The sequence below is a fragment of the Podarcis erhardii genome (assembly GCF_964252035.2).
Source record: "Podarcis erhardii genome assembly, chromosome: 13".
Taxonomy (NCBI): Eukaryota; Metazoa; Chordata; class Lepidosauria; order Squamata; family Lacertidae; genus Podarcis; species Podarcis erhardii.
Genome location: NC_138502.1, coordinates 4,162,485 through 4,180,942, shown reverse-complemented (window position 1 = coordinate 4,180,942; position 18,458 = coordinate 4,162,485). Strand labels below are relative to the sequence as shown.

The following is an 18,458-nucleotide window of genomic DNA, read 5'->3' as shown; positions in this document are numbered from 1 at the left end:
CCCCATCGTTCAGCCCAGACCCTGAGGTCCAGCTCTGGCGGTTCCCTCACTGAGAGAAGTGAGGTTACAGGGAACCAGGCAGAGGGCCTTCTTGGTGGTGGCACCCGCCCTGTTGAACGCCCTCTCACCAGATGTCAAGGCAATAACCAACTATTTTACTTTTAAAAGACAACTAAAGGCGGCCCTGTTTAGGGAAGTTTTTAATGTCTGATGCTGTATTGTTTTTAATATTCAGTTGGAAGCTGCCCAGAGTGGCTGGGGAAACCCAGCCAGATGGCCGGGGTATAAATAATATATTATTATTATTATTATTATTATTATTATTATTATTATTATCCATACAATTCAATTACAAACATGGCCCACCTAGTTCTGTTTTCACTAGATGCCTGTGAGAAACTGGAAAGCGGGATCTGAGCACAAGAGCTTTTCTCTTCCTCCATGGCTTCCAGCAATTAGCATTCAGAAGCATTACTGCCTCCCAATCTGAAGGCAGAGCATAGCCATCATGGCTAATGGCCATCAGTAGTCCTCTCCTCCATGGATTTATCTAATCCTCGCCATCATCATCACCTCCTGTGGGAGGGAGTTCTGTAGTTTAATAATAATAATATTTTATTTATATCCCGCCCTTCTGGCTGGGCTTCCCCAGCCACTCTGGGCGGCTTCCAAAAAATTATTAAAATACAATAATGCATCAAACATTAAAAGCTTCCCTAAACAGGGCTGCCTTCAGATGTCTTCTAAAAGTCTGGTAGTTGTTTAACTACGCACTGCATGGAAGAGGACTTTCTTTTGCACAAAACGTCTGAACTCTCATATTTGCTGCGGTTCCCCACCCACCCCAAAAGCAGCACCCTCGCTTGGGAAGGCCGCTGCCCACCTTACCTTGACCAAACTCATCTCCATCTTCAGGTTGTCTCTCTCTCGGCGCATGGCCTCCAGCTCAGCCTCCAGCCCTTGAACTTCCGACTGCACCGAGGCCAGGACACGCTGGGCGTCGGACGCTTTCTGAGCTTCGCGCTGGGCCACTGCCTAGACAAGGGGTGAAGAGGAGGAGAAGTAGGGTAGGCACTGAATAATAATAATAGGTGGAGCTGTGGGTTAAACCACAGAGCCTAGGGCTTGCCGATCAACTGCCAACCAAGCAGTTTGAAAGCACATCAAAGTGCAAGTAGATAAATAGGTACCGCTCTGGCGGGAAGGTAAACGGTGTTTCCGTGCGCTGCTCTGGTTCACCAGAAGTGGCTTAGTAATACTGGCCACATGACCCGGAAGCTGTACGCTGGCTCCCTCGGCCAGTAAAGCGAGATGAGCACCACAACCCCAGAGTCGGTCATGACTGCACCTAATGGTCAGGGGTCCCTTTACCTTTACCTAATAATAATACAGTGGTACCTCGCAAGACGAATGCCTCGTAAGACGAAAAACGCGCAAGATGAAAGGGTTTTTCGGTTTTTGAGTTGCTTCGCAAGACAATTTTCCCTACGGGCTTTCTTCGCAAGACGAAAACGTCTTGCGAGTTTGTTTCCTTTTTCTTACAACCGTTAATACCCAGGGAATCCGCGCTCCGCAAGATGAAAAAATCGCAAGACGAAACAACTCGCAGAACGAATTAATTTCGTCTTGCGAGGCACCACTGTAATAGCTGTAGTAGTAGTAGTAGTAATTTATTATTTATACCTCGCCCATCTGGCTGAGCTTCCCCAGCCACTCTGGGCGGCTTCCAACAAAATATTAAAATGCAGTAATCCATCAAACATTAAAAGCTTCCCTAAACAGGGCTGCCTTCAGATGTCTTCTAAAAGTCTGGCAGTTGTTGTTCTCTTTGACATCTGGTGAAAGAAGCTGCTGAGACTCTAAACACCCCACCACCATCTCCCCACAAAGCCTGCCTCCCAACTGCATCCCTGGCTTGTGGTGTTGTGTGCCCTCGCGCCCGCCCCCCCGGCATCCTCTCCCTGAGCAACAAATACCATTGAAAGCCACGTCTGAACCGTCCCAGATTTTCAAGGGCAACTCTGAAGCAACCTGGGTTCTGCCTAAATGTGAGGGAAAGGATCCGTCCCCCTGGGGAAATCCCGATGCCCCTCCCTCCAAAAGCAAGGCTCTCAGGGCAACCTGCTCAATGGCTGCATGCAAAATAACAACATAAAATCTGGGCGGCAGCTGGATGAGTTCACTATTCGTCTCAAAGGGAGAGAGAGGCAAGACGGCTTCGCCTTCCAGCCTGTTCCCACTTGGGACTGGCCATCTGCGTATATATTGTGCAGAACTAGGAATTAGGAATTAAGTCAAACAAAGCAGAGGCTAGGAGCCTCCCAGATCATCTGCCGAGGCTTTCCGCTCATCACAAATGGCATGTTTAGACTATGACAGGTGGGAACAATCTGAATCCAGAATTACAAGGCAGACTACAGCAGAAAGAAAGAAAGAAAGAAAGAAAGAAAGAAAGAAAGAAAGAAAGAAAGAGGCAGAAAAGAGTGAAGGCTTTTATTTTATTCCTAGCAAAATGGTTTCTTATGCTACTTAAAAGGTAAAGGGGCCCCTGACCATTAGGTCCAGTCGTGACCAACTGCGGCATTCATCTCACTTTACTGGGCAAGGGAGCCGGCGTACAGCTTCCGGGTCATGTGGCCAGCATGACTAACCCGCTTTTGGCGAACCAGAGCAGCGCACGGAAACACTGTTTACCTTCCCGCTGAAGTGGTACCTATTTATCTATTTGCACTTTGACGTGCTTTCCAACTGCTAGGTTGGCAGGAGCAGGGACCAAGCAACAGGAGCTCACCCCGTCGCGAGGATTCGAACCGCCGACCTTCTGATTGGCAAGCCCTAGGCTCTGTGGTTTAACCCACAGCACCACCCGCATCCTTTATGCTACTTAAGGTCATCTAAATTTGCACCCTCTGTTGTTGTTTTCCCCCCTGGCAGGTCTCCTGTGGCTTTAGGGATGACCCAAGAGGCAGAAATCCAACAATTGCCTTCTGTGGCGCAGTGTTTGGAAAAGCTTTACCCGATGAATCACTGCCAGTGAAGTGGTAGAATAAGGCGCACACAGAAACCTCACCAGCAAAAACAGGGAAATTCTGAGTGGGACCAAACTGGCCTCCCCCCCCCTTCCCACACCTCCCCTAAGCTGCTGCCTCAGATCACTGATCCATCTGACGCAGTGCTGCCTACACTGACTGGCAGCCACTCTCCAAGGTTTCAGGTCGGGGACATTCACAACCCAACCTAGACAGGAATGTAAGAAGTGCCTGGCTGTTGGATAAGGCCAATGGCCCACGCAGTCCACCATCCTGTTCTCACAGTGGCCAAGCCAGATGCTTGTGGGATAAGCCACCAGGGACCAAATCCTGGACCTTCTTTATCCAATGCAGACTACTCAAGGGCTATGAGCCATGACGGCTGGCTAGCTATTTATCTACCCAATTTGTATACAGTGGTACCTCGGGTTAAGTCATAGAATCATAGAATCCTAGAGTTGGAAGAGACCACAAGGGCCATCGAGTCCAACCCCCTGCCAAGCAGGAAACACCATCAGAGCACTCCTGACATATGGTTGTCAAGCCTCTGCTTAAAGACCTCCAAAGAAGGAGACTCCACCACACTCCTTGGCAGCAAATTCCACTGTCAAACAGCTCTTACTGTCAGGAAGTTCTTCCTAATGTTTAGGTGGAATATTCTTTCTTGTAGTTTGGAACCATTGCTCCGTGTCCGCTTCTCTGGAGCAGCAGAAAACAACCTTTCTCCCTCCTCTATGTGACATCCTTTTATATATTTGAACATGGCTATCATATCACCCCTTAACCTCCTCCTCTTCTCCAGGCTAAACATGCCCAGCTCCCTTAGCCGTTCCTAATAAAAGTACTTAGACGTGGACTCACAGGTAACAGCTGGCCCACGTACGCACACAGCCAAATCAGAATGAGACATCTCTACCCCACAACTCACAGACTGGGAAGGCTGCTGCTGCCGCCGCTTTTCCTCCATAGGGTGGGGATTTCTTCCATAGGGTGGTAGTTCTTCCCAGCCCTGGGATTCCATGGCAATCAAGGCCTCCCCTGCCTCTGTGCTCCGTGTAAGAGGCTATGGCTTGTGGGTGGAGCCAGAGTCAGCCCTGCCCACTAGGCAGAAAAGGCCACGCCTCTCCTGAAGGGGTTTCCTTACAGAAGGACTGTGGCCCTTCCTTGTCCTGGAATACTGAAGCCAAGCAACCAGGTAAGAAACCCTACTAATAAAGTATTCAAAGCCCTACTTATTTTTCTACAGCAGTCCCAGAAATTTAGCTGCTCTTCTGCATATTGAGCCTGCCTGCTTGCCTGCCTGCTACAGCCTCAGTAAAAAAATGAAGGCAGGAGTCTGGAGTAGGACAGCCAGGGTGAGGCTGAGTCCGTCTGAAAGAGGGCCAAGACAGGGTAGGAGAGATTTAAAAGGGGATAGGAATATAGGAAGCTGCCTTGTCTGAGCTTATATTGTAAGCTCAGGAGGGGGGGAGCCACCCTATGCACACTGATGAGCATTGTTTAAATGATAAAAATAGTATTTACCCATGGAATTTGGTGAGAATTGCTTGCTAGCAAGTAAGCTCAGGATGGCAACAAGCTCTCCTTAAAAAAATTAAATGGTCCAAAATCGAACTACAGTGGTACCTTGGTTTACAAACTTAATCCGTTCTTAAACCAAAGCGTGCTTTCCCATACTAGCGAGGGACTCAATTTACAAATGGAACACGCTCAACAGGAAGCGGAACATGTTCTTATTCCAAGGCAAAGTTCACAAACCAAAACACCTACTTCCAGGTTTGCAGCCTTCTTAATCCAAGTTGTTCGTAAACTAAGCTGTTCTTAAACCAAGGCACCACTGTAGGCTTATTCTCAAGTTAACCTATTAAGTTTCCAACTCCACTCACAGTTAATAGAACTGGTGCAATGCTTTTACTTTAACATTTGCTAATGCTAACACCGATGCCAGAATGTCTGTGTTATCAATTACTGTTTCCTGTGAACAGTCGCCGGCTGACCTCTCTACATCCCATTTCCTTCGGCCATGCTATTTACAATGACTGGCGACAAGAACTGTGTACAGTGGTGCCTCGCAAGACGAAATTAATCCGTTCCGTGAGGCTCTTCGTATAGCGGTTTTTTCGTCTTGCGAAGCAAGCCCATTGACAGCTTAGCGGATTAGCGCTATTAGCGGTTTAGCGGCTTTTAGCGGATCAGCTGATAAGCGGCTTAGGAAAAGGGGGGGAAAGGGGGGGAACCTGCAGGAACTCGCAAGACATTTCGTCTTGCGAAGCAAGCCCATAGGGAAATTCGTTTTGCGAAGTGCCTCCAAAACGGAAAACCCTTTCGTCTAGCGGGTTTTCCGTCTTGCGAGGCGTTCGTCTTGCGGGGCACCACTGTATATATTTAAGTGCAACTATGGGTAATAACTTCAGAGGGTGTCCATGGGTTCTAATGTAAGAAACTGCCTGCTAGGCAAAGGTTTTGATCAGGGGTCAGCAAACGTTTTCAGCAGGGGGCCAGTCCACCGTCCCTCAGACCTTGTGGGGGGTCGGAATATATATTTTTTGGGGGAAATGAACGAATTCCTATGCCCCACAAATAACCCAGAGATGCATTTTAAATAAAAGGACACATTCTACTAAAGTAAAAACGCCAGGCAGGCCCCACAAATAACCCAGAGATGCATTTTAAATAAAAGGACACATTCTACTAAAGTAAAAACGCCAGGCAGGCCCCACAAATAACCCAGAGATGCATTTTAAATAAAAGGACACATTCTACTCATGTAAAAACATGCTGATTCCCTGACAGTTGTTGGCCGGATTTAGAATGCGATTGGGCCAGATTCAGACCCGGGCCTTGGTTTGCCTACCCATGCTTTTGATTGTGCTCTTAAATGGGGAGAGAAACCGCTCCTGCAAGGGATTTGGAAGGCCTGGTTGGAGCCTCTCACTCTCTCACCTTCTCCTTGTCCAGCTGGGAGCGGCTCTCCTCCTGCAGGACCTGTTGCTGCTGCTCCAGCTGCCTCTCGCGCTGGGCCCATGCCTTCTGCTGCTCCTCCAGCGTGGCCCGCAGGGTCTCCTGCTGCCGGCGCTCCAGGTTCCACTCCGCCTCCAGGCCGCGCACCTGCCGACGCTCCTCCTCCAAGTCGCAAGACAGCCTGGCCCTCTCCTCCTCCTGAGCGGGCAGAAGGGGACGGGGCGCACTTGTCAGCTCTGATGCGAGCAGTGGCGTAGCGTGGGGGGTGCAGGGGGGCGGCCGCACCGGGTGCAACATCTGGGGGGGGCACACTCGCCGCCTCCGGAGTCGCCGAAGAGCCTCGGGCGCAGGCTGTAGCAGAGCCCCATGTCTTGCGGAACCGACGAGCTGTGCACGCATCTGGGCTGAAGGCGTCCGGCAAGCAGCGGCTCTCAGTGCTCGCCGCGGTCCCAGCGCGTCAGGGCCGCAGAGGGCGCGCCAGGCAGCACCTCCTCACAGCCCCACTGCAGCTGCTGGGCCATGTTGCATTTTCCTCGCCTCTCTGCCCTCCTCCTCCTCCGGGCAAGCGGCGTCGTTTGGGCGGCAGCGCCAGCGGCAACTCGCCTCAGATCACCTGACATGGACCCGCCGCCACCGCCATGGCTACCTTACAGTAAATACCCCAGCCCAGGCAGCAGCAAGAAGAAGCTGGCAGCGGCAACAGGTTAAGGGTTAGGGGCGCAAATTACTTGCCTTGCCCCAGGTTAGGGGGCACAAATTACTTGCCTTGCCCCGGGTTAGGGGGCGCAAATTACCTGCCTTGCCCCGGGTGCTGACAACCCACGCTACGCCGCTGGATGCGAGAAAGGTCTAATTCCTGAGCCCAGAACGATGCCCCGAGAAGGGCATTAATGGGAGGCGCCAGGCAACTCCCTGTGGCGTTTGAGTCTCAGCAGCCTCTTGCCCCCCCCCAAAAAATGGGGCTCTTTTCAGCTCCCATGGTGATATGGCCAGATGATGGGGGGCAGAAAGAAGACAGGGCTCCTGTACCTTTTAATAGCAGAGTGGAAGAAGAATTTCAGCAGGTGTGAGTTGTTTTCTTCTCCTGCACTCCTGTTAAAGGGGCAGGAGCCACTGGAAAGGTGAAGGGCCACTGGGAGGCCATTCTATGCTTACTCAAAAATAAGCTCCACTGAGCCCAATGGGGCTTACTCCCTGGATTAGAGGACTGCACCCCACAGGAGCGAGGGCTTGGGAAGGTTCAGGGAAGGTGATTCTTACCAGAGCCTCCTTCTCCTTGCAGAACTGGCTGGCCGCTTGCTGCTCTTGGCTGAGGGCAGACAAGGCTTGGGCGAGGCGCTCTTCCACCTCCGAGATTTTCTACAGGAAAGAAGAGTTAGCCATTTCCCGAAGACAGAGAGGGCCCCCAGCTGTGTCCTTCCTAGACCATTAGGTTTTATGATTTTCCTGGTATTGTAAGTGACCCAGAACTGGTCTGTGACCATAATAACCACCCCCGAGGATACCTTACCGGGCTTTTGGTCTGTGACCGTAATAATAAAATTCTATTCTATCCTTCCTAGACCCAGGGTGATGGGTTGCTGGTTCCGTCCAGGCCTGCCTGGGACATTTTGCTGCCTGAAGCAAAAGGCAAGATGGTGCCACCCCGTCAACCTGACCGAGAGTGAATCTCAATGGGAGAGATTCAGCAGCCTCTGAGCCTATTATTATTATTATTACTATTTTTTTTATTTATAGACCTTTTATCAAAAGACCCCAGGACGGTGTACAACATTAAGGACACATTTTACGGAGCATAATAAAAAGCATCATGATAAAGTACAGTGGTACCTCGGGTTACATATACTTCAGGTTACAGACTCCGCTAACCCAGAAATATTACCTCAGGTTAAGAACTTTGCTTCAGGATGAGAACAGAAATTGCGCCGCTGCAGCAGCGGGGGCTCCATTAGCTAAAGTGGTGCTTCAGGTTAAGAGCAGTTTCAGGTTAAGAACGGATCTCCAGAACGAATTAAATACGTAACCAGAGGTACCTCTGTAATCATAATAACAGTCTCCCCCAATAGATTATTTAACGGCCAAAGGACTGAATAAAAGAGGATCTTTTTGCCTGATGCCTAAAAACATAATGATGTCGCCAGGTGAGCCTCTCAGGCGAGAGTGGTGGGGAGCCACCACCACTGTTCTCGTGTTGCCACCCAACAAACCTCTCAGGGAGAGAGACACAGAGAAGAGCCTCGTGCGACAAGCACAGGGTCCTGTGTGGCACATGTAGCACTGACCACCAATACAGAAAAAAGGGGGGGGGTTGTGCACAAGAGCACAAGAGTTGATCCAGCGCGGCTGCAAAATGCAGAGTGCCTCTCTCCAAACTTCCTGGTGGCCCCATGTGCCTGCCTGCCGATGGGCGAAGCTGGAACCCCACCCTCTTGCTGCCCTGCTGAGATCCGTGGCCCAAAACCCCACCTCCTTCTGCTTCCCCAGCGCCTGCTCAAGCCCTTCCTTCTCCGTCTGCAGCCTGCGTAGCGTCGCCGTTCGCTCAGCCTCGTGCCGGTTCCAGCCCTCCACCACTTTGGCCAGGGTCTGTGGAAAGGAGAATGAGAGGCTCAACTGGCTGTCTTCCCTGCATCCCCCCACCCCGCCCCAGCAGGGATCCAGGGGTCCTACACTGGCCTCTGCAGGCCATTTTTCTGGCCTGGACTCAACCACTGCTTGCTTGCTTGCATAGGGCTAGTTTTGAAATGACCCACAAGCAGCTGGGGGCTCAATTCCATTCCAGAGGTAAATGCTCACTATGAGGGTTGTTCTTGTTTCCTTTATATGCAGAGGTGACTAGAGCACTGAGAATACAGCAAATGTATCATTGAGACCTGTACAATGATCCTGAGAGAGCAAGCAAGGCAGAGGGGCTCTCTGGGAAACAACCGAGATCCTTGTTCAAGCCTGGGATGACACAGGCACCTCTGCAGTATGAAGAAAGTGTGTGCGTGTGTGTGTGAATTCCACAGTCCTTAGTTTGTTTTCGGCTGCGAGTTTGCTAATATTAATATTGTTAATAGTAATGGTTAATATTAAAGCTGGACCATAAAGAAGGCTGATCGCCGAAGAATGGATGCTTTTGAATTCTGGTGCTGGAGGAGACTCTTGAGAGTCCCATGGACTGCAAGAAGATCAAACCTCTCCATTCTGAAGGAAATCAGCCCTGAGTGCTCACTGGAAGGACAGATCCTGAAGCTGAGGCTCCAAGACTTTGGCCTCCTCATGAGAAGAGAAGACTCCCTGGAAAAGACCCTGATGTTGGGAAAGATGGAGGGCACAAGGAGAAGGGGACGACAGAGGACAAGATGGTGGGACAGTGTTCTCGAAGCTACCAGCATGAGTTTGACCAAACTGCGGGAGGCAGTGGAAGACAGGAGTGCCTGGCGTGCTCTGGTCCAGGGGGTCACGAAGAGTCGGACACGACTAAACGACTAAACAACAATATTGTTTTGTGGATTATGAGAGCTGTAAGGCTTTGTGAATCTTATAATATGACCTTCGTTGTGGCTCTGCCATTTTGCATATTTTTTAGCTGTTTTCTTAACAGCGTTTTATAGGAGGTCCTCATTTCACTGGTGATTTGCAACTGCTTTACTGAGGATTCGTTAATTATTCTATAGGATCCATGTTGCAATTGTGATGCTACGTTATTGTTTGTAAGCTGGTTTGTGATATGTGTGCGAGTCGAAAGTGGCCTAGAAATAGAATGAATGAATGAATGAATGAATGGGCTAAGTTGTTGACCTGGCGGGTGCTGCAAGTTCTGCCTTTGAAACAGCCACAGTCATCAGGCTTTGCTAAAAAGAGTGTAGCATTCAGGGCTGCGGTAGGGAGAAGCTACTGCCAGTGTGGGGAACCTTTGGTCCTCCAGACGCTGCTGAACTGCAGCTCCCATCACCCCCAACTATTGGGCTGTGCTTTGCTGGGAATGGTGGGAGTTGTAGTTCAGCTGGGAGGACCAAAGGTTCCTGCACCCCAGGGGTCAGAAGATTGTAAAGAACTGCCCTCCCTGCAGTTGCTAAGACCAGCAGCTGCTACATGTAAAAATGTTGAAAGGAGCTCTGCCAGATGAGGCCCATCTAGTCCACCATCCTCTTCTCACCGTGGTCCAAATAGAATAATAGAATCATAGAATCATAGAATCGGAAGAGACCACAAGGGCCATCGAGTCCAACCCCCTGCCAAGCAGGAAACACCATCAGAGCACTCCTGACATATGGTTGTCAAGCCTCTGCTTAAAGACCTCCAAAGAAGGAGACTCCACCACACTCCTTGGCAGCAAATTCCACTGTCAAACAGCTCTTACTGTCAGGAAGTTCTTCCTAATGTTTAGGTGGAATCTTCTTTCTTGTGGTTTGGATCCATTGCTCCGTGTCCGCTTCTCTGGAGCAGCAGAAAACAACCTTTCTCCCTCCTCTATGTGACATCCTTTTATATATTTGAACATGGCTATCATATCACCCCTTAACCTCCTCTTCTCCAGGCTAAACATGCCCAGCTCCCTTAGCCGTTCCTCATAAGGCATCGTTTCCAGGCCTTTGACCATTTTGGTTGCCCTCAAGCAGGACCTGAGCACAGCAGCAGCAGCAGCGCTCTCCTCACCTGCAGTCCCCAGTCTTCAGAGGCCTCCTGCCTCCATGCCCTGGGCTCCCCATGGCTCCAGCAATGATGCTCCAACTCCAACCCACCTGCTGCTCCTCCTTCCTGGGCCAGCCTCTCTCTGGGCATCTCAGCCACACACCTGTCGTGTCGAAGGCTCACCTTATCCAGCTGCTCTATCATGCTGTCTTTCTTCTTGTCCGCCGAGACGGCGACGGCCAGCTGCTGCTGTAGCTCCAGGATGCGATTCTGCAAGGCGTGGATGTGCCGCTCGCAGTGCTGGGTGGGAGGAAGCGGTCAAGAATTCAGTGGCTGTGGAAGGGAAGGGTGAAGCATTTGGGCTAGGGGAGGTAGGAAATGATTCTTGCGGAAGAGGCAACTCAAGTCCCGTCCCCTCTCCAAGAACCCCCACTGATGCACCATTCTTCCAGGTTCTCCCCCGCCCCCCCAGTCCTGAGCGATGGAAACTTTGATATCAGTCAAACCCCTAACAGCTAAAATGAAAGATGAAGATTTCCGGGAGCTGAGCCAGTCCTGGGGATTATTCAGGAGGCCATGCCTTACTTCTGCCCTGTTTATATCCTCTTATAAATACAGGTGTTCAGTCGCTGCTTCTCTCCTGTCCTACACGGAGCACCCTGCTCAGGGGAAGTGGAGTTCTTCTCTGCCTCCAAGAGCAGAGTAAGTCCCCTCTGCAGCAGACAGAAACAAGCCTTGCTCTGCCCGGTTTGCATGAGCAAACCCTTTGGAAGGAAACAGTCTCCCCCATCCCACCCCAGACTTGGCTGTCTTGGGTTAGCCTAGGGCAGCAAGTGAGGACTCTTTGGCCTGCGAGTCTGATGAGACCCACCAGGCCTCCCTATTTGGTCCAGCTGCTCCCACCTGATGTCAGGTGCAGGGCAGGTGAAGACCTGGCTTGGCCATGGGGGCATTTCCAGGCAGCATTGATCAGCTGATCTGTGGCACAGGACTTTGCAAGAGGTGACAGTCAGCTGACCAGAGCTTTGCAGGCTGTGCCATTGCCCATCATGCTGGGCCAAACGGGGGGGGGGGGAATAATGATCTGGCCAGTGGCCAGATCTTGTTGCCCACATCTGGGTCCAGTGGCTGTTAGTGGGGATGAGCATTAGTGAACACTTCATACCAGTTCCCAGAAACTCCCCCCAATACAGATAAGCATAATCAGTATTTAAAGCAATCGTCATAATTCAGCAGAACAATAGATTTGCAGCTGAGCTACAAAACAAAACATTTTTTATTTTTTATTAGTGTTTATATTATTAACTTGTAAGATATGGATTTGATTTGGTTTTTTTAGTCGTTGCTTTTTTAGTTTTTCGAATGTTGGTTTTTGTGTGTTGTGTATTGTTATTTTTCGATATTTTTTGTGTTGTTGTTGTGTGGAAAATACTAATAAAACTTATTCGATAAAAAAAAAAAAAAGATTTGCAGCTGAGCTATCTATGACTTGGCAGCAGATCCATCTTCAGCAGTACTACAGCTATAGTACTCGTAGCAGATCAATCCCCTGTAAAGAAAACCAAAAAAACCCCCTGGGAGAATAAAAATGTGTTTAACTGGTCTTGGAAGAGAGCCGGCGATAGTAACTCTTGCATCTCAGGGCGGACCTGCCCATCTGTTAAGATATTAGTCAGTGGCCCTCAAGCCCCACTAAGGGGCTTGAATCAGGAAGGCTTTCCCAAGGCAGACCTGTCTGGGCCCGATTCATATGACTTTTCAGTGTCACAATATACAGTGGTGCCTTGCAAGATGAAATTAATTCATTCCGCGAGTCTCTTCGTCTTGCGGTTTTTTCATCTTGCGAAGCACGGCTATTAGCGGATTAGTGCTATTAGCGGCTTAGCGGCTTAGAAAAAGGGGGGAAAGGGGAAAAACTCACAAGAACTCGCAAGACGTTTTCATCTTGCAAAGCAAGCCCATAGGGAAATTCGTCTTGCGAAGCACCTCAAAAACGGAAAACTCTTTCGTCTAGCGAGTTTTTCGTCTAGCGAGGCATTCGTCTAGCGAGGCATTCGTCTTGCGGGGCACCACTGTACTCCCAGCCGTCGTTAAACATGGACTGGAGCTGCTTTTAGCCAGCCGGACGTCCGTTGAGATGTTGCACCCGCTTCTACCAAAAACACCTTCCTGCAGTACCACTGCAAGTTGCTACGTCCCAGCGAGTAATCCGTTCTCCTCCCACCCAGGCACGCTTATCACAATGCTGTGTTACAGTGTTTGTAGCAGAGGGACTGCCATCTCTGCCTGTCATGCTGCGGACCTGAGTCTGACTCCTAGGTTGGCCGGGCACTTCTTGGGGGAGAGGGGGCCATAGCTGAACGGTGGGGCACCTGTTTTGGATACAGCGGGGACCACCCTGTGGCAAATGCGGCACCGAAATGTAGCCTGGCGTGAATCAGCCCAGGGTGTCCAAGGAATGAGGGTTCCAAGTGTATTCAGTGGGGGAGGGGGGTGTTGGGGCTCAAGCATAGAGGAAAAAATCCCTAATTGATGGGTGCCTCTCCTTGCTGTTCTGGGACCAAGAAGGAGGGAAAGCTCTCATGTCACGAGTGAGCGACGGATACTCTTTTAAAAAGTAAGCCCTGGTGTTCAGTGGCTGCTCAAAAGGACCTACCGTATTTTTTGCTCTATAAGACTCACTTTTTCTCTCCTAAAAAGTAAGGGGAAATGTGTGTGCATCTTATGGAGTGAATGCAGGCTGCGCAGCTATCCCAGAAGCCAGAACAGCAAGAGGGATCGCTGCTTTCTCTGCGCAGCGATCGCTCTTCTTGTTCTGGCTTCTGAGATTCAGAATATTTTTTTTTCTTGTTTTCCTCCTCCAAAAACTAGGTTCGTCTTACAGCCTGGTGCGTCTTATAGAGCGAAAAATACGGTAACTGCTTTGCATGGGCAACGCAATGGGGCAGAAGCCGCTTCACCCACACACTCCCACCTGCCTCCCAGAAAGGCCGAGATTTGAGTCCTCCAGAATATTTCTCCCAGGACTTTCTGGAACAGCTCTCAGAGCCCTGAAGCTTACTTTGGGTTCCCAGCAGCACCTGGGCCAGGCAGAGCAGGCTCCTGCACTCTAATAGGCTTAGAGGGCTAAATTGAGCCTCGGGAGGGGGCCGGCTAGCCCTCCACCCACCCCAGCAAGCAGCTTAAAGCTGGGCAAGGCGCTCTGCAGCAACACCACCAAGGTCAGGCTTGTTCCACCAGCACGTGGGCTGGGTCTGCGGCACGCCAGCGCCTCCTCCTGGTCAGGGCTGGCCTCCTCCCCTCATCATCGCCACCACCCACTTCGCTCCCTTGTCCTCCGGAAGATGGTTAGGACAAGAGAGGAGAAGGAGATGGAGGCAGGAGGCAGCCAGGATTCTGTTTGCAGGTTTGGCAGGAGGCTGGAGTTGAACACAAGCTGGTGGGCAGGGGGATTACAATGACAAGAGCGGGGACTTGAGAGCACTCCTTTAAAATGCACCGGAGAGTGGATTAAAAGTAAGGGTCGGGCACAAATGAGGTGCCTGCGCCTTTTCTGCACAGCCTAAGAGCTGCCTAGGGATGCGGGTGGCGCTGTGGGTTAAACCACAGAGCCTAGGGCTTGCCGATCAGAAGGTCGGTGGTTTGAATCCCCGGAACGGGGTGAGCTCCCGTTGCTCGATCCCTGCTCCTGCCAACCTAGCAGTTCGAAAGCACGTCAACGTGCGAGCAGATAAATAGGTACCGCTCCAGCGGGAAAGTAAACGGCGTTTCCGTGCGTTGCTCTGGTTTTTGGAAGTGGGAGAAGAAACGGGTGCCACAGAGAACTCTGAAGATCTCCAGAAGTTCAGCTCCACTTTCCTTTGGCTGAAGATCAGGGCTGACACGAACATCCAAACTCAAGCACCGCTTCCTTGCATATTCAGGAAACGCAGCCTTGATTTGACGGTGAAACCGGCTGACTCCAAAGGTGGTGTGCTTTTAAAGCAGAGGCTTTTCTGCACGGTTTGGACACATATCAGGGATACAGCTGCCGCCCCCTTCCAGCATTGCGATTCACTGAGAGGAAGGGGCTGCTGAGAATCAGATCTACTGGGCCTTATCCCTTTCCCCAGAGAAGTCAGGACTCCTGGTTTCTTTCATGAAGAGGTTACAGTTCAGCAACAACCGCAGCTTGCAGCCCTGATCCCGTCTTCCTAACTGCCCATGGAACTCTGCCCATGTTGAAGGTGAATGTAGGGGGGCACGTGGCTGAAGGTCAGAAAGCTCATTATGGGCCATGATACCGGCTAAGTCCGAGTAGCTTTACTTAAAGTCGCAGGTCACATGACACTTACTTCATACCCCACCCCACCCCAGCCATATTGGTCCATCCTTCAAGCCTCTTTGGTTGCCTAATGCAAAGCAGTAATCCTTGCAATTAGGAGAGGCTCAGGTGAGAAGGGGTGGGGTGGGGTGCGAGGCCGCTGGGCCAATGGACTAGGCTGCGTTTTTTACTAAACACCGGCCTGCGTGGAGCATTTTCCCCAGCAAAGAAATCCTCAAACGGTTGGATTTCTTTGTTTAGGGCAATGGTTCTCAGAGGGTGTGGCAGGAGAGGATGGCAAGTGTGGCAGGAAGATTTGAGGACAATCAAAGAAACATTTCAGGGAAGTATAGTATAGCATCAAAAAATACATTTATGCAGAATATGGATAGATATATTTCCAAAATGAAAGCAAGAAGATCCAAATGATACTCAGGACATTCCTAATTGTGATATTTTCATTTTCCAATGAATTTCTTATCAATAAAAAATTCAGTGTGGCATGAACAAATTTTTATTTGTTCATCGTGTTTTTATTTTATAGCATTTTTAATATTCTGTTGGGAGCCATCCAGAGTGGCTGGGGAAACTCAGACAGATGGGCGGGGTAAAAATAATAAAAAACTATCCTTATTATTGGAATTGTTATTACTATTAATTTTATTATTATTATTATTGAAGTGCGCCCCACAGAATTTTTTTTGAGAACCACTGTTTCAGGGGAAGAATATGACTTTTAAAAGCAATTTGGGGGGAGAAAAGGACAGGGCAGACCCAGGCCTAGCAGCCACCCGTTCCCTCATTCTCCCACAATCCTTTGTGAATCCTTCAGGCAGGCTCCACAGCTGTCTGGTGCCACTCACCTTCCGCCGGGCCTGCTCCTTGTCCAAAGAGTCCTTCAGCAGGTGGGAGTCGGCATATGGCGGATGCTCACGGACTTGGCCCAAGCGCAGACTGGTGTAGCGGGGAAATAGTTGCTCAAAGCCAGCTAGGGAGCCAGGAGGAGAGACCTCCTGCAGGGGCCTGGCGCTAAGGGGCCAAACGGAAAGGGGACATGAAGGCAACAGAGGCTCCTTCAAAACCAGCCACAATTGAGCCCTCCACCCTTCCGATACTCTTACTCTTTAGCTTGCGGCATCTTCTATCCCCAAGACGCCAGGACAAGGACCCAGGAGTTCTAGAGCCTGCTCTCTCTCTCTCTCTCTCAACATTTCAGGGTTGGCTGAACCACTTCCTGGCCTTTCACCCCAAGGGCTGGCGCCTGTCTACTCATCCTCCTTTTACAATAATGCTCCTACACTGGGGTCTCTGCATTTCTCTATCGTGGGTAACTTCTGGCCCACAGGCCTCATTAGCTGGGCCTTAGGGACACGGGTGGTGCTGTGGGTTAAACCACAGAGCCTAGGGCTTGCCGATCAGAAGGTCGGCGGTTCGAATCCCCGCGACGGGGTGAGCTCCCGTTGCTCGGTCCCTGCTCCTGCCCACCTAGCAGTTCGAAAGCATGCCAAAAAGTCCAAGTAGATAAATAGGTACCACCCTGGCGGGAAGGTAAACGGCATTTCTGTGCACTGCTCTGATTCGCCAGAAGTGGCTTAGTCCTGCTGGCCACATGACCCGGAAGCTGTACGCCGGGTCCCTCGGCCAGTAAAGTGAGATGAGCGCCGCAGCCCCAGAGTCATCCGTGACTGGGCCTAATGGTCAGGGGTCCCTTTACCTTTGCCTAGGACTTCGTTTGGCCAAGCCTTGCCCACCTGTTCCACCTCACAATGTGGGGTGCAGGTATAGGCAGGACTGAGCCAAAAAGGGGAGGTTGCAGGCACTGCAAATCAGGCGCACCTGCAAAGCACCTCATGAAGCCCTGACAATCAGCTGGTTGTTGGCGCTTAAGTGCCTGCACTGCTCTATGCAAGAACAGCTGATTCTTGAGGCTGGCACAGAGCTGTGTGTGGTGCTTTAAAGCTGATCCACAGGGCTTCAAAGTGAGGTGCAAGCTCTATGCTAGCCCGGGGGTTGGGGAATCACATCACTGTGATGTCATGTGATTGATAAGTTGGTGACCTGCAGAGGGTAGCGGAGTTAAGGGATCTGGCGCACCAGCCAGATCCAGTTCCCCACCTTTGCTCTCTAGAATTGTGGACTCCAAAGATAAACTTTGTATGAGATCATCTACCCTAGCTAAAGGGAAGGCACCTCCATTCATCCTTCAAATGTGTGAGGAAGCAGAGAAGTGAATTCTCGCCTGCACGCAACACTGAACCATGGTTTCTCATGACATGCATGAGCCTCTGAATGCACCAAGCAAAACCAAACAGAAACTCATGCACATTACCAAGGCTCAGGACTGAACCAAGGTTTGTGCTGCATGCAAACCAAGCCACAGTTGTCAAAGGCCCCCAATGATTTAAAAAAAAACAGCATGTGGCGAGACATCAAGGCTCCTCAACAGAATCTGAAATTCACCCAAGAGCTTAAACGGGGTTCTTTATCTGTCTCCTGAGATGAAGCTGCTTCTGGCTGGGAAGAGCTGCGTAGCAGGAACCCCTCAAGGCTACAATAGCAACTGACCCAGAGCCAATGCTCTTTTTTCGGTCGGTATGCATCAGTATAGCATACTGCTACCTCTTTTCCGCTGCCACCATCTCACTGCCGCCGCTTCTCCCAGAAGGTGCTTTGGCAATCGTAAGGATCATGCCCAAATGCCTCTGCTCTGGCACGACTTTTATAATCCTCAGGCACCTTCCTGGAATGTGCTTTGGCGTTCAAAGGGTTGCACTAAAGCACCTCCGAGAGGCTGTGCCTTCTGCAGCGCAGCAGCACCTATTTTTCTTTTTTTAAAAAAACACCAACCGCTACCCAGAGCCCTAGGAAGTCTGTTCATGTCCTGAGATGAACTTACTTGAGCAAGGCTGTCGTGCTGTCACTCTCAAAGGAGTCATCGTCTTTCCGCTCAAAAGTTCGCAGTACCACAGCACCCCCTGCAGGCAGAAAGGGGGAAATTGTTGTCTGCAGTTCGGAAGCAGCTTTGGGGGTGAAGGGAGAACCGGCTCCGATTTTGGTATAAGGCCACTTCCTGTGTTCCTACTTGGGAGGCTGGCTAGAGAGAACCTGCGATAGATTCAGAAGTGAAATGAGAGATCAAGAGGTGGGTGGAAGTGGAAGCGTGCCACGCAGGGCAGTGAGTAAAAAGGACCAGCTTTAGGGGAGCCTCTCCAAAGGGAAGTCTGGTTGGACCATGTTCCCCACACAAAGCTTTTTTTAAATCCTTTTTTTTGGTACCTCCTTCATGGATCACTGCCTTGCCATGGCGAAGGGGCTTGAACTATGGCAAGTTCTTAAAGAAATGGGAGTGCCTGATCACCTCATCTGTCTCCTGAGAAATCTCTATGTGGGACAAGAAGCTACAATTAGAACTGGATATGGAACAACTGATTGGTTCAAAATTGGGAAAGGAGTACGACAAGGCTGTATCTGAAGAAGTGTGCATGCACACGAAAGCTAATACCAAGAACTAACTTAGTTGGTCTTTAAGGTGCTACTGGAAGGAATTT

At 50.4% G+C, this 18,458-nt stretch overlaps 2 protein-coding genes across 3 annotated transcripts in view; both read right to left on the bottom strand.

Annotated features, from left to right (window-relative positions):
* Window positions 1–18,458, bottom strand: part of GUCY2D (guanylate cyclase 2D, retinal) — a 129,264-nt gene that overhangs the window by 64,622 nt on the left and 46,184 nt on the right. The window lies entirely within an intron of this gene.
* Window positions 1–18,458, bottom strand: part of CNTROB (centrobin, centriole duplication and spindle assembly protein) — a 32,200-nt gene that overhangs the window by 12,096 nt on the left and 1,646 nt on the right. For both annotated transcript variants that reach the window (XM_081835649.1, XM_081835650.1), the window contains exons 3-9: window positions 17,807–17,885; window positions 15,774–15,939; window positions 10,791–10,907; window positions 8,457–8,573; window positions 7,251–7,349; window positions 5,973–6,188; window positions 889–1,035 (exon numbers count right to left, since the gene is read on the bottom strand). In XM_081835649.1, the coding sequence (XP_081691775.1) occupies window positions 889–1,035; window positions 5,973–6,188; window positions 7,251–7,349; window positions 8,457–8,573; window positions 10,791–10,907; window positions 15,774–15,939; window positions 17,807–17,885 (941 nt within the window). The remainder of the gene's footprint in view (window positions 1–888; window positions 1,036–5,972; window positions 6,189–7,250; window positions 7,350–8,456; window positions 8,574–10,790; window positions 10,908–15,773; window positions 15,940–17,806; window positions 17,886–18,458) is intronic.